This window comes from Prionailurus viverrinus, chromosome D3 (genome assembly GCF_022837055.1).
Source record: "Prionailurus viverrinus isolate Anna chromosome D3, UM_Priviv_1.0, whole genome shotgun sequence".
NCBI lineage: Eukaryota > Metazoa > Chordata > Mammalia > Carnivora > Felidae > Prionailurus > Prionailurus viverrinus.
The window spans coordinates 16,107,903-16,134,645 of record NC_062572.1 but is presented as its reverse complement, the minus strand read 5'-3'; the positions used below and the strand labels follow the sequence as shown (position 1 = coordinate 16,134,645).

Genomic DNA, 26,743 nt, shown 5'->3' with positions numbered 1-26,743 from the left:
CTCGAACTCACGGACCATGAGATCGTGACCTGAGCCAAAGTCGGACGCTTAACCGACTGAGCCACCCAGGTGCCCCTTGCATTATTTTGAATTGAACGTTTTCCCCCCTGTAGCTGTTAGGGGACAGACACACCGTTTCTACAGGCATTGCTAAGCAGATAGGAGAAGCCTGAAGCTGCTGACAGCCAGCATGCTGCTATGAAACCAAAATGAACTCAGGAAGTTGAAGCTGAGAGACCGGTGGAAGTTCTTAGTGCTGAGCACCAAGATCCAGCCATGCCTGAAGCTATTTCTGGAATTTGCAGTTAGTTAGAGGAACCAGTAAACTCCACTCTTTGCTCTAGCCATTTTTTTTTTTTTTTTTTTTTTTTTTTTTTTTTTTTGGTCACTGTCTTGCCGAAAGTGTACCCTGGCTGATTGATGCACTTGGTCAATCCTTTTTCTAGCTTTTTTTTTTTAATTAAAAACAATTTTTTTTAATGTTTATTTATTTTTTTGAGGGAGAGACATACAGCGTGAGTGGGGGAGAGGCAGAGAGAGAGGGAGGCACAGAATCCAGAACAGGCTCCAGGCTCTGAGCTGTCAGACAGAGCCCGATGCAGGGCTCAAAGTCACAGACTTCAAGATCATGACCTGAGCAGAAGTCGGACACTTTACCGACTGAACCACCCAGGCGCCCCTCTGACTGCTTTTTGGAGTGGAACAAGGATGATCTCAGCCTTGCAGGAAGCCCTGGAGGAGAACATCATCCCAATTTATCAATATGAAAGCTCTCTGCCAGGTCCCAAGGCCCAGCAAAACTCAGACCCCCTCTGGAGCCCAGGGACCTTATTTAGTGACTTCAGTGTCTAACATTTTCAATGCCTCCTGGAAGGGCATTTCAGGCCTAAGTTAGTTCTAGGTTGACACCTCTCCAGCCCCATCCCCGGCCTCTCTCTGTCTTCCCTACAGGCTTAGACTGGGATCCAGGAGCCCATTCCCTCTAGAAGGTTGGGAACCCCGAGAAAACACAACTTTATACACCATGGAAAACAGGCTTACTTAAAACCATTTTTTTTCTGCCTCTCAGCAACACTTTTCATTTGATTTGGGTAAAAGATCAGGGACCCAAACACAAACAAACAAGAAACAAGATGTCTGAAACAGAAATCGGGATCCAATATACTGGAATGACGTTAGGATCTCTGCGTGCCGAGAATTCGTGGCCCTGATTCAGTTTCCTCCTGGGACAAGTGCTGGCTCATGACAGACATCCGGCTGAGATGACAGGTGGAATCTGATGCCCATCAACGTTTATTTTTTGCTGGGGTCCAGGATTTTAACAAATGCCTGAGATTCATAGTAATCTAAGAACACTGCTTTGTATTTGTATAGCACTTAGAATCTCCCTCCAGGGGCATTCACATCTATTATGGCGATTAATTCTTGTTAACGACACTCTGAGGTATGTAGACAGGTATTCTCATTTCCATTTTCCAGATGAAGAAATTCGAGGCACAGAGAGGCTAAGAAACTTGCCTAAAAATCAGCTTGCATAGCCTGTGGGTGGCAAAAAAGGCCTTGGGACACAGGTGTTTTAATTCTCGGCCTCTTGTTCATTCACTTAGAATAAGCTGCCTTTTCTCTTGCTTAGGAAAGTTCATTACCACTGTATTTCTGATAGTGGTTCTTGAAGTTACTTTTGCCACATGTACATATCACCTGTTGTGTTAATCCCTTGATATTTTCTTTGAGTCCACTTATTTTTCTTAAGTAAATTTATTTGAATAGAAACAACGTATCACGTCCCTAAGGGGAAACTGTAAATGGAAGGTAATTAAGAAATACAACGAAAACAGGACTCTGCTATTAAATTCTATCTAGACAGAAGACTTGAACCTGAGGCCTGCTCTTCCTTTATGAAGAAGGGAAAAGAGCCAAAGTAACAGAAAAGGTGTTAAGGACCCGTGAGCACTAAACAGAAGCTTTCTCTTTGCTGTAATCGGCATTGAGAAAGAATAGAAAAGGGGAAACATACTTTGTGGTTTGCATCACTTAATGTTGTGTCTATAAACAACTTAAAAATGATCTTTTGTACCCCCGGTGGTTTGCCCTGCATCTGAGAAACACTGGGTTGGCAAGTTCTGGCAGGCAGAATAATGGCATCATTAAGCCAGTACACTCACACCTGAAGGCGTTACGTCTGACAGAAAAGAAATACAGTGGGTGGTATTTCCAGGTAGGCATCCAGGAAAATCAAAGATCTTGCCTGAGACTTGCTAAAAAAGAGTGGGGGGTGGGGATGGTTTGAATAAAGCACATTCCGTAAACAGCCAGTTTATCCCCAAAACTGGGATGGGGAAGGTGCTCCTGTACCTAGAATTGATCACTAAGTACAGTCTCAAGAGTCTTGAAGTGAAAAGTGAGGTGAGCAGCGGTGGATACAAGCAAGGGAGAGGACCATCGGAAGATTGAGGTCAGGACAAAAGGCCAGAAAGACCCTTCATTTGTTTTCTTTGGTGCGTGATGTGGGGACTCTGGGGGCTGTGGCAGGGAGCAACTGATGGAGTGGGACCCACTAGCTATGACATGTAAAATTAAAAGGGGAAAAAAAGCACAGATTCAGCTCCATTGTCAACTTTAAACATGCTGCAAATGTTTGCGCTCGACTTGGCGGACGCCAGCTTCTAGGACCTCCCTCTCCCCCCACATGTAGACCCCCAGCCCCCATGTAGAAGTACTGAGATTTCCTGAGGCTCATCTCTGCAGAAGAGGCATGGACGCAGAGGCCTTCACTAAACTCAGACAGTGAGACTTGAGTTTTTCTTTTTGTTTAAAAAAAAAAAAAAAAAAAATCTGTGATGGCTGATCTGTCTGTGCTGCTTGGTTTTCCTTAATTTTGGACTTTTTTTTTCCTTCCTTTCTTTCTTTTTCTTTTTTCTTTTTTAAGTTCATTTGCCAGGGACCTGCCTCTGGAGAGTCCTGGAGGAAAAGATCTCACAGTCTGAAGTCAAGGGTCCATTCCTCAGAAACTCCGGTGGGGTGTGTGTGGATGAGGTCCGTCCTCCATGCTCACGGCTGACTGCTGGCCGCTCAGGCGCTGTGGGGTACACACAGACAGTGAGAAAGAGTGAGAGAGAGAGCAGGCCTGGGCCTTCTCCACCCAAGGGCTTCCGTTCTCCGTAGGGATCAGCCTTGATTAAACAAGTGCAGACCTGGGCCAGCATATCTGCATAAGCACTGGCTTCCTTTGGAGAAATGTCACATCTGAAACATATTTGATTTTACGCTTGGCCCATGCAAACAACAACAACAACAACCACCACCACCCACAGAAAACAGAAAAAAATCCGACCCACAAATGATACAGATGCAGCAAACTGCTTTGTGAGCATTTCTAAACCTCATTCTCCTCCTAAAGGGTTAGCAGTACTGTTTAGCATTTTGTGTGCATCTTCCAGGTGATTTTCTCTACATTTAAATCTGTAAGTATGCACTTAGAAATTCATCTTGTGTGTGTTTATATACATGGGATAATGATATATCTATATATGATACGTATGTATCATATATATGTAAGATACGGGTTACACACACACACATATTCATTCATTAATTTACTCAATAAATATTTACACGCCAGGCCCTGCTCTAGGTGTTGGTGATGACAGTGCCCAGCAGTTACATAGTGAGTACCGTGTGTCAGGCATTGTGCTTTACACAATTGAATCTTCCCAGTCCTGTGAGCTAGGTGCTGTTTTATCCCCACTTTACAGATGAGAAAACTGAGGCACAGACTGGTTAAAAGACATGCTCAAGAGCACACAGCTACTTAGAGGCAGAACCTGGATTCAAACCCCAACAGTTTAGCTTCAAAGGAAGAACCGTAAAATGTTATGCTCTATTATTATGGGCAATGACAGAAGTGAAAATGTTTTTGGGGCGCCTGTGTGGCTCAGTTGGTTGAATGTCTTGAGTCTTGATTTCAGATCAGGTCATGATCCCAGGGTCGTGGGATTGGGGCCTCACACTGGGATCTGCCCTGAGTGTGGAGCCTGCTTAGGATTCTCTTTTCCTCTCCCTCTGCCCTTCTCCCCTGCTTGCACTGTCTCTCTCTCAAATAAAAAAGAATGTTTTTGGAGTCTTCATCCTACTAGGAGGAAATAGACCATAAAAGTGTATGATTATATGCATATTAATATATAAAATGTATAATTTTATGTCAATATAATAAGTTACATATAATTATATATTATACAGTCAGTTTTGCAAGGAGTGGTAAGTACTAGGAAGAAAAGTAAAGTTGGAATAAGAGGACCAAGGTAATAAGGGTGGGGCTGTGGGTGCTATTTTAGAGAAGTTGGTCAGGGGTAAAAGCTCTGCTAACAGGTGACCAAGCATCTCAAGGATAGATGGGAACAAGCCACTTGGATATCAGGAGGAAGAAAATTCTGGGTAGAGGGACCAGCAAGTGCAAAGGCCCTGTGGCAGGAGCATACTTGCATTGCTCAAAGAAGAGAGGGGAATTCAGTATAGCTGAAGTGGGAGATAAAGAGAGGCAGCAGCGAGATCATGTGGGGCCTTCTAAAGGCATAGTATGGGAGATGGACGATGTATATTTAAACTGTGGTGTGGTATCCCGTCCTATGAATAAACCACTGGGTACTTAATCATTTTCCCACCCATGGCCATTTAGGTTGTTTCATGGTTTCCCAGCTGCAGTGAACATCACTGCACAACCTGGCTGCGTTAGAGTCATCTGGAGAGCCCTAAAACCTACGAATGCTTGGTCCTATCACTGGAGATCCTAATTTAACTGATCCAGGGTAGGCCCTGGGCATTGCTAGTTTTTAAAGCTCCCCAGGTTGACTCTAATGTGTAACCAGGGAAGAGAGCTACTGTTTCAACTGCCTATTTGTACACTTGTATCTAGGGAGGATACTCAGAAATAGAATTGCTGAGTGGGTGGGCACATGGATTTTCAAGTTTAATAGATGTATTCAAATTGACCTTCCAAAGACTCAGTTTACTCCTCCACCAACAGTGTTGTTTTGTATCCAATTCTTCATACTCTCGCCAACCTTGATATTATCCATCTTTTTAATTGTTTCAGTCTGACAGTCAAAAGACCCCAGTATTTTGTTGTTGCTCTGGTCACTGGTTGAACATCTTTTTAACGGCTATTTTGATTTATTTGTCAAAGTCCACAAGTTTATATCCTTTTCAAAGCCACAGTCTTTCCATTGTTGATGATGACTTAGGTGTGATTTGTCTTGACTTCAGCTTATGTGAACCAACAAAGAAAGGCCCTTCTGACCTTTTGGGAATAGGTAATGTTACCCATTTTTCATAATGGGATCACAAAAATTCTCTGCAGACATGTCTATGGAAACCAATCCCCAGGAAGTTTTACTCCAACCAGTAATATAGAAAAGAAGATGAATTTGCTTTTATGTTTTTGCAAAAAGGCCAACTTTTTGCTTCTTTCCTACCTTGACACATATGCTTATTTCCAATCCTAATGCAATGAAGGATATTTTGAGGCCAGGAAAGGACTCATTCCGGTTTATTTATAAGCCATAAGCTTTACCAGTGCATAATGGCTTAATATTTGCTAACTTTGTGTCTGCTAATGGAAGACACATGGGATCCTTAATCTACTTAGGAGGCCAAGTTCTTCCTGAATGAAAACTTTGGAACATGAAGGCTTTTATTGCTAAGAATGACAAAGAAGCAATTTTAATACATGGTAGGGCCCTGCCTGGCTATTTAGATGCCTACGCAGCTGTCCAGAGTCATAAATTCAGTGGAGTGGCATTGTACGTGTGAATGAACGTGTGTGTGTGGTGAATGAACCATACATGTTTCTCAAAAAGAAAAAAGCAACTCTTTAAATGGAGCTGGAGATTCTGGCCATCACCCTGTACAATGGTCATGAGGATGGGTGGGTATGTGACTCCTATTCCTTCTGTGTGACTTTGGGGCGTGGTTTCAGTGTTGAACATATGCCATGCCAACTATTTCAGCTGGCGTTCAACCCAAGGAATGTCATCTCTTCCAACACCGGTGGGAACACTGGGTCTATTGGGCTGACCAGGATACAGGGTGGGTGTGAATCTCTAATAGGGCATCCCCCCACCGTAGATGCTTCCAAGATGAATTTTGGTTATACTCAAAGCTCACCTGATGCACTGATGTTCGAACTTCACCCCTCAGTAAGGTGAGACCTTCCTGAATATCATTTGTCATATTTCTGGTGGGACATTTGTCTGCTTTATACCCAAGCTTTGTCACAGTCAACTGTTTTTGCAGCTAAGGAAATTCCACTGAATTCTGCAGGGCATCAGATATGTGACCAGGAGCCTGATCATGAGGAGAGAGGGAAGAACAAACTTGGGAGGCGTGTAAAGTGCGCTGGGGAGTAGGGATGAAGCAGCAGATGTGTCTTCGAGATGTAAAAAACATCTTGTTTTGTGGCACATATTCATACACAGGCAAGAATGTTCCTCCATCAGATGCAAAGCCCTAGAACAGTGTTTCTGCAACTTTGGAATGCTTAGAACTATTTTTGGGGGGATTGCTTGTGATAATGCATCTTTCAGGACCACTCAGGGTCTTGATTAGAGGCCACGAATCTGCATTTTCACAAACATCCCAGCTGAATTTGTCACAGGTGACTCAGAGACTTTGAGAAACATGATTGGAATAACCTCACTTTGCTCGAATCCTCAAGACACCAGCAGAAAGTAAAAGCCTGCAGACAGGTTGATTTAGGCTGGGGACTTGAACGATTCGATTGATAAATAGACTGCAGCAACATTTAAATTTTTCAGCTCTGTGCGATTCATTTCTCCCCTTTCCCTAGCAGCTGGAGAGCAGAGAGTTTTCTGACTTTGAGAGCCTGCAAGTTTCTGATTCTGTTTGCACCAGAATGGTTCTCTTCTGAGAGTGCCACATTCTGTCCCAAGCTGTTGAATATTTTAGTGTCAGTGATTCCCAGTTTTTGTGGATTTGATGTCCCAAATCTCTCTTTAACTGCCACATGGCTTACATGGATATCCTATTGAAAGAGACCTTTTTCTGAGTTTGGGTAAAGACTCTTATGACCCAAGTTTATCCACCTGGGATTTCCATCATTTGGGAGGGAAGGGATTGGTTACAATTCTCTCGATAAGGACACGTAGTAATTTTTTAAAAGGTCAGGACTTCGGGATTAGTTTCGGTGTTGTTGATAAGGATAAAGAGTAATTTTTTTTAAAGGCAGGATTTGACAGTTTTTAAACAGACTTGTCTGTTTATTTCAGACAGTTTTTGAATGAGGATCAGAAAAGTCACCTATTCAAGGCTTTTTGTCTCCTATCCAGGCTTGGGCTCCTCTAACGTCAGACTTCCCCAGAATCCCTCAGTGCACGCCCTTGCTGCCTTGAGGATTGTTACAAAAGAACCTTCCTGTGGGTACTCTCCTTGGCGGTAACTTGACTCCCCACCTTGGCAATGAATGAGATACAACACGTTTAGGATGATGACTTTGCTGATGTAAATGAAAACTGGCCACTCTGTTAAAGGCCAGCTTCTGTTAGCGCATTCTTCCTTCTGGGTTTGGGAGGGAGGACGTTTGGCAAAGAGGGTTGAGCTGACCACCTGCGTCTAAACCCCAGGGTAGGAATGGGGAGCTGGAAAATGCAGATTCTTGAGCCTCACTTCTGACTTAGCGACTTGGAATCTTTTGAGATGGGGCCCCGATACCAACTTCTTTTAAACTTCCCCAGGTAACTCGCATACAGCTCAAAGTTAGAAACCTCTGTCTTAGTAATTCCACATTGCCACTCAATTCCTCCTAGGGCTGGGAAATTTTATTTCAAAGGATTACTGAGAAATTGGCCCGTTATTGGTCTTAATGGAAGATAGAATTGATTTCATTCTCTAAGGGCTAGTTTCTTTCCTACACACACACGCGCGCGCGCACACACACACACACACACACACACGCACACAAAGCCTTTATATTTGAGTTTCTCCCTGGGATTCTAACTCTGGAAGATATTTTTGTTTTCTCTGATAACATGGAGGGAAAGGTATCTGAAAGGAACCTGACCATACAGATGGAAAGTAATTCTATCCTTACTTTATGGATAGGGAAATTGAGGCTGAGAGAGTAACTTGCCAGGGTGGTCTATGCAGTAGAAGTAGGATTTGTATCCTAGTAAAGCCAGGACTGAAGTCCAGGCTCCCACCACAGTGAAACATTGTTTCTTAGGAACCACTGCTAACAAAACCTCAATCACAAGCGTATACGGGTCGATGCTTCATCTGCGGATAGAAATATTTATATTAAGAATGGAGAAAGTCCCCATATGTGAAGACTTCTGTGTCCCTTGTAGGACTGCTTGGATGGTGTCTAATGGGAAAACTGATCTTTGAAAGCCACATTGTCTACCAGAGACTGCAAAGCAGATGATGTCCAGGCTGGAGATGTGGTTTTTGTATGTTTTTTCATCTTGCTTTGTTTTTGGCCCTCACCATGTGTTTACATAATGTGAATTGGTTGTCAACATCTAAAAAACAGGAGATTCAAAATGAAAACCTAGCTTTCTAATATCTTTTGAAAAATGGGCTTCACGGGGTCTGCATTCCAAGTGGTAACAATCAGCTGGACTGTGCTCTCGAACACCACAGTCCCCACAACTCATATTATCCTGTAACTGGGAACATTCATGCGTGTTCCTTGCAGTGCTTCCTGCTTCCTTCCTGCAGTGTTTTGATTTTGCTACCCTTGGTTCTGTCTCATCACAGGTTTTTGTTTGTTTGTTTGTTTGCTTTTTGTAGGTTGAAACCTCAGCATACCACACCCATATAAATCAGCTCTGGAGCTAGCCACAAGTCGAGTGCTATCTCCTGGTTTTGTTACTGAGTATACTAGCTATTGGCTTAGAGGCAATGTGGCACTGTGGTTAAGAACACAGCTTTCAGGGCACCTGGGTGGCTCAGTCGGTTAAGCATCCGACCTCGGCTTGGGTCATGATCTCACAGTATGTGAGTTTGAGCCCCACACCGGGCTCTGTGCTGACAGTGCAGAGCCTGCTTCGGTTACTCTGTTTCCCTCTCTCTCTGCCCCTCCCCTGTTCACACTTTGTGTGTGTCTCTCTCTCAAAAATAAGCAAACGTTTAAAAAGAAAAAAAGAACACAGCTTTCAGAGCCAGATTATCCCAGGTTAAACCCTGCCTTTATCTCTAAGTAGCTGTGAGACATCAGGCAAGTTATTTCTCTTCTCCGAGTCTCAGTTTTCTTATCTGCAAAGTGGGGAGGTTGCTGTGGGGATTCAACAGGGATTAATTCATGTAAGAGCTTAGACAGTAGCTGGCCTATTAAGTTCTATGTCAGTGTCGGCTGCTATTATTATAACCCAGCTGAACACTGATCTGGGCAGTATGTATTTTCACAGGTTCCCAGGAGTTAGGCCAAGACTTGGCCTTTTTCCCCTGGAACACTGTCCTTTGAAATTAGCTCATGAGTGCAAAGCCATGAGCTCTATTTGGTAGCATCTTAAATTCTGAAGTCCTCTCCGAGCCATGTTGATAACAGCAGTAATAATAGGATTAGTAAATGGTTTGCATTTATATATATGTATATATATATATACATATATATATATATATATGTATGTATATATATGTATATATATATATACACATTTTAATGTTGGGGCACCTGCATGGCTCAGTCGGTTAAGCATCCGACTTTGGCTCAGGTCATGATCTCACGGTTCGTGGGTTCAAGCCCCACATTGGGCTCTGTGCTGACAGCTCAGAGCCTGTAGCCTGCTTCAGATTCTGTCTCTCTCTCTCTCTCTGCCCCTCCCCTGCTCACACTCAGTCTCTCTCTCTCTCTCTCAAAAATAAATAAAAACTTTATAAAAAATGTTTTTGATTATTTATTTTTGAAAGAGAGAGAGAGAGCGTGAGCAGGGGTGGGGCAGAGAAGGAGACAGAGAATCTAAAGGGGCTCCAGGCTCTGAGCTGTCAGCACAGAGCCCCATGCGGGACTTAAACCCACAAGCTGTGAGATCATAACCTGATCCAAAGTCGGACGCTTAACTGACTTAGCCACCCAGGCGCCCCTGCATTTATATATATATTTAAGTTTATTTATTTATTTTGAGAGAGAAAGAGCAAGAGAAGGGGAGGGGCAGAGAAAGAGGGAAGAGAATCCCAAGCAGGCTCTGCACTGTTAGTGAGAGCTCGACATGGGGCTCAATCTCACGAACTGTGAGATCATGACTTGAGCCAAAACCAAGAGATGGACGCTTAACCGACTGAGCCACCCAAGTGCCCCGAATGGTCTGCAGTTTTTGCGCACCAACTAAGGAACAGACATCATGCTATACACATGCTGTGGGTCATCTAATTAACCTTCACAATAGCCTTCTTAAGTGGATTATACTACTATAATCCTCATTTTAAAGAAGAAGAAACTGAGGTTCAGCACTTGGCTGACCGTCAGTCTCACGGTAGGTAAGTGGCAGAGGGGGAAACTGCACCCAGGCAGTCTGTTGCCAAACCGGCACCATTGGCCCCACACCCCACAGCCCCGTACTCACACACGAGCACATTGTGCCTTCCCTAAAGGATAAAGTTGGTGTGTGCACATCTATTTTCTACCCATCTTCTTCATAGACCAACACCATCCATTTTCATCTTGCAGGCAAGAAACTTCCTTAGATGTTTTAGTGTCCCTTTTTCCTCTCTTTGGTCAAAGCCATCTATTTTCCCCCCCCCCCCCCTCTGTGACACTTCCTGTTTTCCCATCTTCCCCTCCATTCAGCCGCCCTGATTGTTGCTGGGTCTGGCTCCTCTGATAGGAAGTTGACATGGACTACCCTCTTGGCTGCCAAGGTTGGGTTGGCTGATTTGACAGGCTGATGGGTGTCTGCGTCCTCCCTTGCCCACCAGGTGAGCCTTTTCTGAAACCAAGTCAAAGAGGCTGACCTTCTCAGCTTGAGGGACATGGTGTCGGGGGGGGGGGGGGGTTGGCTAACTCCCTGCTCTGGGGGAAGGGCAGGAAGATTTCTCAGAGTCCTTATCTGCCTTGCCAGGAGCTACACAGTGAGGCAGAGATGGATCTGGGCTTGTCATTTCCAGGTCTTGATTGTCCATTGCACGACCTTGCCCCTGTCAAGCCTCTGATGGAAAGTGTCATTGATTCTAGCAGATGGAGCCCATCTGAGCCGGTTAGAGAAATCAGGATAAATGTTTCCAAATCCAGAGAGAAACAGCAACAGCATCCATCTCTTTGTGAGACGAGAGCACGTTGGCAATACCAAAAATATGTGGCACCCTTCTGCTCTTACAGTAAGAACAGGTCGGCTAGTTGAGTCAAAATCATGAAATCATTCAGCAGATCAGATGGTAAGCCAGAGGAAGGGACTGAGGCAGTGAAAATCCATGTGGAATTCTCCCGTCTTCCTCTCTCGTCTCTCAGAGATGGGAAAACTATGGCCCATGGGCCAGATACCAGTTTTTGTAAATAAAGTTTTATTGAACACAGCCATACTCATTCATTTGCATATTGTATATGGCTGCTTTTGTGCTGCAGTGGCAGTTAAGTAGTCACGACTGAGATGGTGACAGAGGCCTACAATATTTACCCTCTGGCCCTTTATGGAGAAGTTTTGTTGACCCCTGTTCTACACAGAGCCGCTAGAAGATGGTGGAGTTTTGGATAGCCTGGACACTGAGTGACTGAGCAGAGGAGAGACTGTCCACAAAACGACATGGTGTGTATAACACCAGTGAAATGAAAACGAAAACTCTTTTTCTTTGGCATCGTTTGCTACCAGAACATAACCTAACCTGTCCTAACATTCCAACGGGCATTCGGGAGAAGGCATTTTACACTGGGACAGATTCAGAAAGCCTACTTACTTCCTTGTGAAGTGAACTGCACAAGAAATACCGATGATCAGAAGGCCAATAATGATGGAGGCGATGGCCACCCACTTGGCATTCCTCCCAAGCCGCTTGGATCCTTCGATGTCTCCATCGTTGTAGCTGTTCAGAGACTGGGGGACACAAGGGAAGAGCTGGTGATGACAGACAACCCACAAGGAAAGACCTGTGTTTCTCAGGCTGATCTGATCATCACCTCCTCCAGGAAGCCCTCCCTGGGCTGACTGACTTCCCCTTGCTGATTATTTTCATCTTAGCATTTACCAGAGCACATTAAAATGATTGATTGGGCCTCTCCTATTAGAGTAGAAGTGCTATGTGGGCAGGGACCACTATCTGGTGTTCAGCACAGTGTACCAGTGCCTGGTGCCATATTTGTCCTGTAGAAGATTCTTGATAAATATTTGTCTAATGTACAGGTATGCATGTCTCATCCAACAGAATGGGGTTTGCAAACTCTGGCCCATGGGCCAAGTCCAGCCTACTGTTGCTTTTTTAATGCTTATTTTTAAGAGAGAGAGACAGAGAGAGACAGAGCATGAGCAGAGGAGGGGCAGAGAGAGAGGAAGACCCAGAATCTGAAGCAGGCTCCAGGCTCTGAGCTGTTTGCACAGAGCCTGACACGGGGCTCAAACTCATGAACTTTGAGATCATGACCTGAGCCGAAGTCAGACACTTAACCGACTGAGCCACCCACGTGCCCCCAGTCTGCTGATTTTTTTATAAATTAAGTTTGTTGGGCACACAGCCACACTCATTTGTTTACTACACACTCATTTGTTTGATCTGTGGCTGCTTTTATGCTCCAACAGAGTTGGGTAGTGGATCAGAGACCATACTTACTGTTTGGTCCATTACAGAAAAAGTTCACCTCTCCTGCACTAGAAGTTCAATCCATGAGGTCAGGGATCTTGGCTGAACTGTTCACCTCTATCCCCAAGCCAAGCTGTCATTCAACTGGTACCTACTCATACGGCTTTCCCAGCTGGTAAAATACTGAACTACTTCTGGCTGGCTGGTAAATAGCAGTTACCCCTCCCCTCCTGGCCCCCCAGCCATCGTGCGTGGTCCTCACACCTTTGACTCTCCGCAGACTTCCCCATGATCCAGCAACTTCAGGGTTACCAGTTGGCCCCATCCTGATTGAATGTTTAGTTGCGTATTTAAATACTTGTTGAATATTTTAAATATCGCCTTAGTTGCTAGTACTTTGAGCAGTGGCTGGTACATGGTAGGAGTTCAAGAAATAGGTATTGGCTAGTGGGTGAGAGATGTATATCCATTTCCCTGCAGAATATGAGTTTGTTGGAGGGCAAGGTGGAGGTGCTCAGAGAATGTTTGCTGCTGGGCTGATGGCCAGGGCAGCTGAACAGTCCTCTAATAAACCCTCCTTATCATAACTCCTACTGCTGACGATCCCCTCAAAAGTTCTGCTGCAGCTCAGAGAAGTCTGGAAATAAGTATTCATGAGTTACAGACGGAGGTTGATCAGTGTGGTGAATTGCAGATTTCAGTAGGAACCTCTGTTCTTCATCCCAAAATCGCCGCACTTCAGTGATAGATTGTTCCTCTTCTTGGACTTTTAAGGGGGATGAAGCACATGTAGACAATTACAAGCCAGGGAAACACCCAGTGGAACACCGAGCTTTCCACTTCCAGAACCTTGCATTAATTCTTGGATTCTGGCCACCTTAGCAACAAGCTGGGGGCCTCAGCAGTGAAGGGGGCCTCGGCAGTGATGGGGCTTGCTCAGAAGACTGGTGTGAAGGGGAAGGCAGGAACCTGCAATGATATCCATAACTTCCAACAGCATGAGCACCGGAATTCTGGAGTGCTCAACCCTGAGTATTTACTACGAACATGTGGCTAGTGATTTTTGTTTGTTTTATTATTAGTTTTAATATTTATATATTTTTGAGAGAGAGAGAGACAGACAGACAGAGTGTGAGGAGGGGGAAGGGCAGAGAGAGAGGGAGACACAGAATCCGAAGCAGGCTCTGGGCTCTGAGCTGCCAGCACAGAGCCCGACGCGGGACTCAAACCCGTGAGCCATGAGATCATGACCTGAGCTGAAGTCGGATGCTTAACCAACTGAGCCGTCCAGGTGCCCCTCTTTGTTTTAAAAACAGATAGATGTCCTGAAAAGATTCAGATTTAATTGGTATGGGGACCAAATACCAGTTTTCTTAAAAAAAAAAAAATTGGTAAAATACATATAACATAAAATTTACCATTTTAACTATTTTTAAGTGTGGGTTCAGTTGCATTAAGTGGCAGTCACTGAAGTGGTTTTGTGACCATCACCACCATCCATCATCCCAAAGTGAAATTCTGTACCCATTAAACCCTCCATTCTTCCACCCCCAGCCCCTTCTCTGGCAACTGCCATTCTGCTTGCTGTCTTTATGGATTGGACCACTCTAGGTACCTCACATAAGTGGAATCATACAATATTTGTCCTTCTGTGCCTGGCTTATTTCATTAAGCAGTGTCCTCAAGGTTCAGCCCTGTTGTAGCATGGGTTAGAATCCCCTTCCTTTTTAAGGCTGAATAACATTCCACTGTCTGTATAATATCACATCTTGTTCATTTATTCATATGTCGATGCACACTTGGGCTGTTGCTGCAGAATTTTTTTTTAAGATTCTTAGAATTGAAAACCTTTGGTCTAGGCAGCTGTTCTTAATGCTCTACAAGGTCAAGGTGCCCACTACCTTACGATTTATCCCAGGGACACCTGGGTGGCTCAGTTGGTTGAGCGTCCAGCTTTGGCTCAGGTCATGGTCTCACAGTTCATGAGTTCTAGACCTGCATTGTGCTGTCCGTTATCAGTGCAGAGCCTGCTTCAGAGCCTCTCTCCCATTCTCTCTCTGTCCTCCCCTGCTCACACTCTCTCTCTCAAAAATAAACATAAAAAAAAAAAAAGATTTATCCCAAGGAAGCACGTAATAGAGCATGGGCTCTAAGTCCAGAGAGAGCTGAGTTCAAATTCTATGTGTTAGTCGCTGTGAGAATTAGAGGAAGTTATCAACCTTTCTAAGGTTGATACATCTGTATAGTTCTCATCTGTAAATTGGGGGCAATGATAATAGCATCTCCTTCACAATAGAGGAGCCAACGACTTAATAGTAGTAGTTAGCATTGCCCCAGCACATAGTATATACTCAATAAATGTTAGCTTTTACTGTGAATTGCCACTGTCTATCTTGTTCTTCCTCCAACACGAAGATCTTTGGGGTACAGTAGAATCATCTGGGGTACTTAGAATTATAGATGATCAGGGTCTGCCTCTTGCTGGAGCAGAATCTTTGAGGACCTAGGTTTGAGGAACTTTGGGGTTTTTTTTTTTTGTTGTTGTTGTTTATATTTTTTGAGAGAGAGCAGAAGAGGGGCAGATAGAGAGGAAAGCAAGAATCCCAAGGAGGCTGTGCACCATCTGTGCAGAGCCTGATGTGGGGCTCGAAGTCACAAACCATGAGATCATGGCCTGAGCCGAAATCAAGAGTTGGATGCTTAACCGACTGAGCCACCCAGGCACCCCAGGAACTTTGTTTTATAGTCTTCAGATCAAAGTCAATGTGTAGAATGTTAGACCCCACAGTCCAGTTCATTTTTTTAAAATTATGTTTTTTTGCAATCCAATGTAAAATTACGCACATTCAAAATGCTCTTAAATTGATCACTATCCTGTTGTGTTGCTTTGGAAAACCGAGTTCTGAGATGCACTTAGTTAGGGCAACGCACTGGTGTTGATGTAATCAGAGGGAAAATATAGGGAGACTCCTCCCTCCCCGAATATTGTCAACTCCTGGCTGTTTGGATGAAAACACCAGTTCCATGTTCTCAAGTGGGAAGAACAGTAAGCCTGTGCCATACTGAGGGGTACATCTATATATCTGTGCATTGCCCCTGAGCAATGGAAGCTTCCCGAGCCACATGAGTTGTTTGCTACAGGTCAGCAGAGCCAGGCTGGTGACCTGGCCGAGGGAGATTTGGGTGCAAGCCATGAGTGAGTCTTGTTCAACCTTCATCACCTGCTGCCACTCTGGCATCTTGTATGTGACCCTCCTCTTTGCAAACCACCATGTTGCCGGGGCTCCTAAGGGAGGTGCTGAGTCGTCTAGAATTGAGGCCTTGGTTGGCTTGAAAGACAGTTGAAAGCCTCTTTCAGTATTAGCTATGGATTCTCCTTCCACTGCCCCCCCCCTCCCCACCCCAGCCATGAGTTCTCTTATGAATCTGTTTCCTCCTCTGGTCCTTGAGGAAGGGGCTGTCTATGGCATATCTGCTGGGTAAATGTTAGGATATGGAGAGATGAGCGTGGCAGCTTTAGAACTCCCAGATTTCACTCTGAAGGACCTCACTGGTTGGGAATCTCGGGGTTCAAGGTGGAGATCTAATAATGAAGTGAGAAGGAATTAGTTCCTCCCTCCCCCATTCATTGGCTGTCATTCTTTGTGTCTCCCAATTTGGAATTGCATACTAAGGGTCTCCTGGCAGATGCTATGGACTGAAGAGGTGGAGATGGGTTGTAGAGAAAATGCGTGGTTTATAAATCTTTTTCTGAAAAGCTTAGAAAGCAAACTATCCCATCTGCTGTGGAAGAACTAGAAAGAAACAGGGGATGACTTAGATAGTTAACATTTATATGATCTTATTAGTTCCTTTACAGATTACAAATGTAATTTGTGAACACGTAAAGCATTCAAATGCTACAGAAACAGCCAGTAAATAGTAAGTTCTTTTCCTCATCCTGTTTCCCAGGGATAACCATTGTTTGCAGTCTGGTGCATTTGCTTCTAGATCCACCGCCTCCCCCCCCCCCCCCCCTGCTCAGCCCACCTCCCACCCCCTGCCTACGAATAATATGAAAGGAAAGCTAACACTTTCTCTTGCTTCCATTATGACTAAGTACCTCGTGTCTATCAGTCAAGATAAAAAAATAGCAATTTGTACCCTGAGATAAACCAAGAATACAGGGTCCGTCTGTCGAGCCTACATCCCTCCAATATTGAAACCTTGAGTATTTCCCATAAATCTTGGCAAAGACAACTTCATCTCCATCTTTTGAGATGTTGGTGCCCAAATGGAGGTCACACTTTTGTGGATATTGTAATCTCTTGAGAAAGATACTATTTTGCTTTGTTTATTTGTTTATTTTTAAATCGTGAACAGATTATTGTAAAACTTGGTTACCTTGACAGTTTCGCAGTTGTTTTCTTTAAATACTTGTGTTGTGCTTTTTATTGGGCTAGCTGGTCCTTTTGAAGGTGGACTCCCTTGCGTTTCTTTCCAAGTGAATTTTTTTCTTTTCTAAATGTTTTGGCCTCTCAGTCTTTCTTTGACAAAATAATAATGATAACAGGTAACACTGATTGAGCATTTATGTATGCTAGGCACTGTGTTAAGTATTTTTCTAGGATTATCTCATTTGTCCTCATAACAGGCCTGTGAGGTAGATGCTTTATTGTTTCCATATTACTAATGGGAAAGTTGAGGCGCAGAGAAGTTAAAGTGATTTGCCCAGAGTCACACAGCTAGTTTGGTAAAGTGTGGATGTGTGTATGTGAATGTTTGTTGGTCAAATGTAGTTCTTCTTGATGAATTTTATGCTTCTATCATTAGTCCAGTTTTCTATTAGTTTGCCTTTTTCTTATTGATTTGTGGGAACTTTTTACATATTGTAGATCCACATTGTGCAATAGGAATATAATGGGAGCCTCATATGTAATTTTAAGTTTTCTAGTTGCCACATTAAAAAAATAAGAATAAATCGGTGAAATTAACTTTAATAATGTACATAAAAGTCTGTGTGTACACACACACACACACACAGAGTTTGTCTGTTTTCTCTTTATTCCAAAAATATGAATGATATTATACTATCCTGTTCTGCAACTTGCATTTTCCCACTAATATAGGGTCTGCACCTTTCCAAGCTAGTGCTTCTGGGTCTGTCTCATTCTTGTTTTCTTTCTCCAGGCATGATTTAAAAATAGTGAGTTATATTGATGAATTTCCTAATGTTGCATTATCCTTACATCCTTGGGGGGAATATCTTAATTTGTCATGGCACTTTTTGTTGTTGTTTTTAGGTAACTTTTTGTTTTCAAATAGCTTCAAACTTACAGAAAAATTGTCATTGTAGTTGTCTCATTCTTTTTAGTGGCTTTGTCACTTACATGGTTGCACCTCACCCATAGACATTTCAGTTACTTAAAGGTTGTTGCAATTACTTAATATGCTTTAGTAGACATCCTTATTCGTAGAGTTTTGTGTGCGTTTGAGCCTCTCCTTAGTTAGGATGGATTCCTAGGAATGGAACTGCTGAATCAAAAGGTAGCTGTGGTTACGTTTGGAGAAGACAGAGTCAAATTGCCCTGCAAAAAAAAGGCTAGACAAATTTACACCACCACTAACAGTATTTAAGTGCCCTGTTCCTCACGTCCTTGCCAACCTTGTTTATCTTTTTTTTTTTTTTTTTTTTTGCCACTCTGATAGGTGAAAAAGAATCTCCAAATAACATTTCTTTGGTTTAATGGTGAGGTAGAGCTATCTTTATGTCCTTCAGACCTCTGCTCAAATGTCACCTTCTTAGAGAAACTTTCTAAGAACAGTGTATTTAAAACCCTCTCTGGGGGCGCCTGGGTGGCTCAGCCGATTAAGTGCCCAACTCTTGACTTTGGCTCAGGTTGTGATCTCATGGTTTGTGAGTTTGAGCCCTGCATCAGGCTCTGCGCTGATGGTGCAGAGCCTGCTTGGATTCTCTCTCTGCCTCTCTTTTTCTCTCTCAAAATAAATAAACTTAAAAAAAAATCGTTAAAAAAAGAACCTCTCTCTGGTGACCAATACAGTGCCTGAAACATAGGAGATCAATAAATACTTGTTATATGAATAAATGTTTATTGGTCACCTGTATTTATTCTTGATGAATTTTGTACTTATATCCTTTATCCAGTTTTCTATTGGTTTGTCTTTTGCTTATTGATTTGTGAGAACTTTTTATATATTACAGATCACCACTGTGCAATAGAAATATAATGGGAGCCACATATGTAACTTAGAATTTTCTAGTAGCCACATTAAAAAATTAAAAATAAATAGGTGAAGTTAATAATATATATTTGATTTAACCCAACACATCCAAAATAATATCATTAAAAGCTTTGGTGCCCCATATTTCAAATACTCTATAGTCACATGTGGCTAATGGCAACTGTACTGAATAGCACAGCAGATGATATACCTTAACCTGTTACATATATTGCAAAATTTTCCCCTAGTTTATTCTAGTCCATTTTCCCCCAAATTATAACTTCTATTTTGATATAGATTGAAGCTCATAAGAAGTTGCAAACTATAGATAGTACCAAGAGTTCTCAAAATGCTTCACCAAGCTTCTCCTAATGATGATATCTTACGTAACCATAGCACTTTGTTAAAACCAGGAAACTGACATTGGCATGATACTATCAACTGAGATGTTTTTGTTTGTTTTGGTTCGTTATTTTGTTGTTTTTGTTGTTTCGCTCTGTGTGTAGTTCTGTGAAGTTTTGTCTCACGTAGATTGGAGTGTCCACACTCAAAGAAATTCTCTCATATTATATCCTTCCCCTGTGTCTGTGTCTGTTGTCTTCTAACTTGTGTATGTGGTGCTGGGATGTTGCCCGGGGTTCCTTTCTGAGCTGTAGACCTCATGATTCCCTAAACCAACCACCCTTATTTTCAGGTGCTGGGTGGTAAGGTGTCATCTCTGTTCACCATGAAAATTATGTTGAAAAGAAGGACTTTTAGTTTCCTTCCAGTTTTTATTTTCCTCCGTGAGGCAAATGAAACTTTCTCAGGATGTAGAGCAAAGAAGTCCTCACCGCACATTTTATAAGGCTCTTGAGAGTCCCCAGCAGGGCATTTTCTCTGTTGTCCAAGCTTGGGCTTATGCTGGGAGAACGGAATAGTTATTATAAAACCTAAGGACAGCATCCGGGTCTTGGTCAGCTGCCTCGAGCCGGCAAAGGTCACACTTTGATAGAAACATGGGCAAGTTCCTTTCTCCTGTAGTAAATACTAATGATGTCACAGTCACTGCATCAAGTTATTTCAGGCTTATTTATACATCCCTTCCCTGGATGGACACCTGATCCTCAAATACCCACGGAAGGAAAGTTGGTCAGGAACCAGAATTGAGGGTGACTGTTTCTAGGCCCAACTTCAAAAAAACCGTAGCAGGGACCAGCAAGACTGTGTCGTGAGGCTGCACAGCCAGGACTCCTGGCTGCCTGTCAGAAGGTTCAGACGACTCCTGGCGTCCACATTTGCAAGAAGGAGAGACTCAGTATAACTCCATAAATTTTGCTAACTGGAGTTGAACACCAGGGGAGCCAACGTTCTAGACATTTGTGACACCTTACATCAAACGGTAAAACTGATCGACTGTCCTGAGCCAGACAAATATGGAAAGCACTTTGTCCTTTCTCTCTGGTCTTAGAGCAGAACTCTTGACACATTCTGCATGATCCCAGATGAGATGGTGTCACCTATGGGGTAACTGCTGTGCAGGCCTGAGATGCAACTCTTCAAAGTCATGCTTTTTAAATTCTCCTATGTTGGTGGTTCCCAGCCCCCAGCTGACCTTAGAATTACCTGAAGGGACTTCACAGATTCCTCTGCCCAAGCCCCCTCCCAGAGCAATTGAATCAAGGTCTCTGGCACTGGGACTCCAGCTTACCTTATTGTAAGCTTCCCAGGTTATTCTAGGAAGAGTTGAGAACCACTGTTGTAGATGGACATCCATCCATCCATTCAAAAGCTATTTGTTGAGCACCAACTATATGCCAGACAGTGCTCCCCACCCACATGGAGCTCACATTCTGGTGGAGACTGAAAATAAGTAAACAGGCTAATATGATGATTACAGAATCTTACTGAGGCAAGAAAAATGGGGTATAGGGAGGGAGCTTTTGCTGAGGTGGGGCAGTAGGCTGACGTGTGAAGATTTGAGAAGGGGCCAGGCCTACAAAAAGAGGGTGGGGGAAGAAGAAGCCTGGAAGGGGAAACAGCACATGCAAAGGTCCAGGGGTAGGAAATAGTTTTCTTGTTGAAGGTACTCAAGAAAACCCAGTGTGACTGAAATGTAAGTGTGAAGGAAGGAGGGGGAAGGAGAGAGAGAAGAGGCTGGAGGTAAACCAGAGGCCAGGTTAGTTATAATAATAATGAATTATGGTAAAATAATAGTTAATATTCACGAGGTATCTATTTTATGTCAGACCCTGGACTGACCGTTTATGCCATCACATAATTGAATCTTCACAGTGACCCTCATGGGGTGAAAAATTTCATGCCCCATTTTACAGGTGAGAAAACTGAGACTCAGAGACAAGGAAGCAAATAATGTTTCCACGTTTAAAGACAACTTTCTAAGGGGGCTACAGACTTAAGCAAATGACCATAAGTTAACTGACAAAGCTCTTACAATAACTACGCCATTATGTCCACAAAAACCTATGAGCTTGATTCAATACACTGTTGATAACCTGGCTTCAGGTAGCTGACTTGATTCTAATTTAATAAAAACTTGGCCACTGATGTAAAAAAAAACAAAACAGGGCAAATATATCTCCAATCTGTGCTACGGATCTCCCTGTCAAAGATTTTTAAAAATTTTTCATTTTCTTTGTTCTTGTCTATCACCAAACGTGCTCAGAAATCCCACGTTCACCCTCAAACAGAATTAGCCCCCAAACACAAAATAATAGCCATGAAAGACATTGTCAGTTGTTTGTTTGTTTATATTTTGGTTTCCTGGTCCTTATGGATTAAATGAGTTAATACACATGCAGTGCTTCGAGCAGCGCTTGAGAAATAGCGTGTCAGTTGGTAAGTATTAGCTATTACATTGATGTTATTATTATTTTGCCGTATGCCGATTGACAAAGATGAAAACAAATGAGCTATTAAATATACTTTATTTAATATGCTCTACTTTTATTTAGTATGCTTTATATTCCCCTTGCCCAAATGCGGCCTCTTAGGATTATGCCTACTGTTAAGAAAAAAAGACCTCATAAAAACCAAGAGGTGTCTTCCCCCTTGGTAGGGCATAGAAGGCACATTTCTGTTACCTGGGACAGGTAAGCAGAGAAGCCCCAGCAGCCAGTGACACCACAGTGGGAAGCAGCTTTTTTGGAAGGCTCTTGATGTCTGATAATGCGTAAGAGAAGAGAGCGTAAGTCACTTGTATGGGGGGATGGGATGGGAGTGCCGAGTGGCCTTGGCTGGAAACACATCCTTGGCTCCCCATGGCCCTGGAACAGATGCACATTCTTAATCATGGTCTTCCGAGCCCTGCAGGGTCTGACATCCGCCTGCCTCACCAGCCCCACTTGGAACCTTCCTCCTTGCTCCCCACCTTCCTTTTTCCGGCCCCCTGGTCTTTGTCCTGGTCATTTCTTCTGCTGGGAGCCCTCTTCCCTTGATGTCTCATGTGGCCAGTGCCTGCTCATTCTTCCCGTCTCAGCTTTCATGTCTGCTTCCTCAGGGCGGCCTTCTTGGGTCAGGTCACTCCGTCTTCACTAGGTCCCCTGACCTACACGCTGAGTCAGCCCTCGTCTCTTTCCTTCATGGCATCTAAGTGACTCAGTTATTTTACTCTGTTGCTTATTGACTCATTGAGCGTTTGACTCCACCATCTGACCGTGAGCCCCATGAGGGTGGGCGCCATGTCTCTTTTTACTCATTATTCTTTTTTTTTTTTTTTTAATTTTTTTTTTTTTAACATTTATTTATTTTTGAGACAGAGAGAGACAGAGCATGAACAGGGGAGGGGCAGAGAGAGAGGGAGACACAGAATCGGAAGCAGGCTCCAGGCTCTGAGCCATCAGCCCAGAGCCCGACGCGGGGCTCGAACTCACGGTCTGTGAGATCGTGACCTGAGCTGAAGTCGGACGCCAACCGACTGAGCCACCCAGGCGCCCCTCATTATTCTTTTCCAGTGTCTGATGGAGGACCGGACACAATATTTCCTTAACTCTCTTCGACTAGGTCAGGTTGACAGAAAAGCAAACAAATAACACAAACAATGCAACCAAACACTGTAATGAAGCAGTTGGTTAACTTAACTTTCTGACCAAGGTAACCAGTCATTTTGGTACTGGCAGAACAGAGGGTAAACTGAGTCATCTAACTTCTGTGTCAGAGTCCCGAAGCGTGGGCTTCTGCCTTAGGATAGCAGACATGGGTTTGCTGTCTGAATGACCAGAATGGGGAATTTTTGGCTTGAGGTCAAATGCTTATGAAGGGATTTCAGCTGCTTTCACTTCAGAAGCCAGAGTCACTGACAGTTTTTCACTTAAATGGACCCCACCACCCCAGTCCTTGTATATGTGTATGTGAATTGTGCTATGCCTCATTTTATTACAGACAATATTTACAATAGATGTTTGGATCTTTAATAGGGTAGTAGCTGAACTCAAAGGAAAATAAGGCCTTGTGTGGATGGCTCTGAGTCTGTTTTCCTCACTTGTAAAATCGGGGTGATAATGTCCACAGCACAGGCTGGTTGTGAGGCTTAATTGAAATAATGAGCGTGAAGGGCCTGGTATTACCTCATTTCATCTTGAAAACAATGCGGAGAGATCCGCATTAACATTCCCGTTGAATAGGTGGGAAAACCGAGGCTCAGAGAAGTTAGATGAAGGGGTCGGGCTGGGATTCGAACCTAGGAGTTGACTGTAGAGCCTGAACCACAAGTGTCTGCCTTTGAATCTGTTGCCAGTTCTTGTTGGGGAGTAAACGAGAGAGAGGCTCCGAGCAAAAAAAAAAAAAAAAAAAAAAAGTCGTTTCATTGAAAACTTTGCAACACATAGACCCCCCAATGGTCACAAGGCAAGTGAAAGAAACAAGGACCAGACAACCCACTACAGAGGAGACAGTATTGCAGATTACATATGGGATAAGGGACTTGCATCCAGAATATATAAAGAACTCTTACAACTCAACAATAGTAAACAAACAACAATTCAAACAAACAATTAAAATTGGACAAAGGACCTGGGGAAAGGATCTGAATAGACATTTCTCCAAACAAGATGTACAGATGGCCAATAAGCACATGGGAAGATGCTCACTATCGTTAGTCATTAGGGAGCTGCAAATCTAAACCACAAGATACCCAGGAGGGTGACTGGAATAAAAAGACAAACAATGACAGGTTTTACTGAGGATGTGGAGACACTGGAACCCTCCTGCGTGAAAATGTAAAATGGCATAGCTGCTTTGCAAACAGTCTGACAGTTTCTCAGAGTCGCTATAGAGTTACTCTATGACTCCACACTTACACTCCGAAGTATATACTTCTCACCAGAGAGAAGTGGAAACATGCATACACAAAAACTTGTCCATGCACCTTCATGGAATGTTATTTAGGATAGCCAAAAAATGGAGTCAACTCAAAAGTCTATCAACAACTGAATGGAAAAACAAAATATGGTCTTATCATACAATGAAATATTATTTACCTTTAAAAAGAAGGACTGACATGCTGAAACATGGATGAACCTTGAAAACGTTAGGCTAAGTGAAAGAAGACAGTCGTAAAAGATCATATAATGCATGATTCCATTTATCTTTATTATTTTTAAAGAGGTATTCATTTATTTTGAAAGAGACAGAGCGTGCACAGGTGCATGTGCAGGGGAGGGGTGGGGGGGTGGGGCAAAGAGGAGGGCTGAGAGAATCCCCAGCAGGCTCCGCGTTGTCAGCCCAGAGCCTGATGTGGGCTCGAACGGAGCCAAAATCGAGTTGGACGGTTAACCGACTGAGCCACTCAGGCGCCCCCGTATGATTCCATTTATACGAAATATCTAGAATAGGTAAATCCATGGATACGGACAGTAGGTTAGGGGTTTGGGGAAAGAGGTGTGACAAGTGATTTCTAATGATTATGGGATTTCTTTGAGGGGTGATGAAAATTTATTGGATTTAAATAGTGGTAATGATTGCACAACTTTGTGAGTAGAATAGAAATCACTTGAGTTGTATACTTTTTTTTTTTTTTTTTTTTTTTTTTTTTTAAGAAGCAAGGCCTGGTGACAGGGCTTTTGTATCTTGAGGGCTCCAGTGGACCAAATGGTGGAGGCCAGAGAATTGGTAGTGTCAGGCAAGAGATGATGTCAGGGCTGAGAAGCAGCTTGAGGGTATATGACTGTTACCCCAATGTCTGCTGGAAACAGCACGAGTTAACCGTTACCACATTGCAGTTTTGTGTGAGAATGTGAGAAGCACCTCTCAGAAATACAGAAAGGAAATTTGTGGGAGGTGACTTAGCAGGGAGGGCCAAGAACCAATGAAGCCTGGGCTGTGTTTGTTTGTTCTTTATTTTTTTTAACATTTATTTATTATTGAGAGACAGAGACAGAACGTGAGCAGGGGAGGGGCAGAGAGAAGGGGAGACACAGAATCCGAAGCAGGCTCCAGGCTCTGAGCTGTCAGCACAGAGCCCGGTATGGGGCTTGAACTCACAAACTGGGATATCATGACCCAAGATGAAGTCATGACTGGAGCCGAAGTCAGTTGCCTAACCGACTGAGCTACCCAGGCGCCCCTGGGCTATTGTTTATTAATGTCTGCTGTATTCACACTCACAGGCCATTAATGCCTAGGGAAACTGAGACCCAGACAGAAATAGATCTTACTTCTTCAGTGACCAGATTAATTCTGAGTGATTGTTCTAGTTTAGAATGAATTGAAGTAAAAGTAAACCAAAAATTGGTCCTAAATGTGGGAGCAGGTTGGCTTGAGGCCTGGGCAAAGTAATGATCTGTGAAGAGCTCTTGTGTGACACCTCATCAGATAACAGAAGCCCTAGCTTTCTATTTGGTGACCAATTCTGGGATTCCTTCCTGGGGGAGTTGGGTCCATTTTCAGTGGATGACATAGATGTCGTAGCATATGTCCCTGGAACACACCATGCTTTTTCTACCCCTGGGCCTTTGCACTTCCTGGTTCTGCTCAGATCTTGCCATGACTGGCTTATTTTCATCCTTCAGCCTTTGCCAACCACACTTTCTAAAGTAGAATCTCTTCTCCACCACCTGCTCCCACTAGTCCTTCTCTCTCATACTTCTTGTATATTCTCTTTACAGCATTTACCACTCTCTGAAATGATCTTGTTTATGTGCTAACTTGTGTATAGTCTGTCTTCCCCCACTAAGACAAGTTCTCAGAGAGCCAAGACCTTGACTGTCCATTCAACAAGCAGAGGAAGGCTGTGGTTGTTCTGTGCTGCCCACAGAGTTTAGGGTAGGTGTAGGTTGGCTCAATTTGGGGGCAGAGTAGATCACTTTGGAATGAACAAACAGATCATCTATTTGTTTCCTGTATCTTATTTCTTAACAAGTTCAGAACTCTTGGGGGAAGAAGAGAGGCTAATTCACTGACCCAACATGTGGGCTGCTTCTACTCACTGAGAACCAGCTAGCTCACAGATGCCCAAAAGTTTAGCTGTGTAAAGCTGACGTTTATCTACAGGGTCACCATAATGTCTGGCACATAGTAAGTGTTCATGAATTGTTGAATGAGTGAATGAACGTGGGAGAACGCCTGCTCCTTGCTTTCTACCCTTGAAAAAGTGGCCAGAGGGTTCCTAAGTGCTGTGGTGTCTTCTCTGAGGGGACCAGGCATACTCAAGTGACGTTTCTTTGTGTTGGCTTAAAGCTCTCTTCCCTCAACTGAATTCCTTTTTCCAGCTTTTCCCTTTGAAGTTCAGGGCTAAGTGCCACCCAGCCAGCTTCCTACCATAGTGTCAGGGGTCAGGGACACCATA

General features: G+C 43.5%; 1 protein-coding gene across 2 annotated transcripts in view; it reads right to left on the bottom strand.

Moving 5' to 3' along the window:
• Positions 1–1,101: 1,101 nt before the first annotated feature.
• TMEM233 (transmembrane protein 233) overlaps positions 1,102–26,743 on the bottom strand; it is a 37,350-nt gene continuing 11,708 nt past the window's right edge. Inside the window, exons 1-3 of one of the 2 annotated variants that reach the window (XM_047828196.1) lie at positions 13,003–13,533; positions 11,902–12,038; positions 1,102–3,079 (exon numbers count right to left, since the gene is read on the bottom strand). In XM_047828196.1, coding sequence (XP_047684152.1) covers positions 3,073–3,079; positions 11,902–12,038; positions 13,003–13,155 — 297 coding nt within the window. In that variant the 5' untranslated portion in view covers positions 13,156–13,533 and the 3' untranslated portion in view covers positions 1,102–3,072. Of the gene's footprint in view, positions 3,080–11,901; positions 12,039–13,002; positions 13,534–26,743 lie in introns of those variants that run through there. The other variant, XM_047828195.1, reaches the window with a different exon arrangement.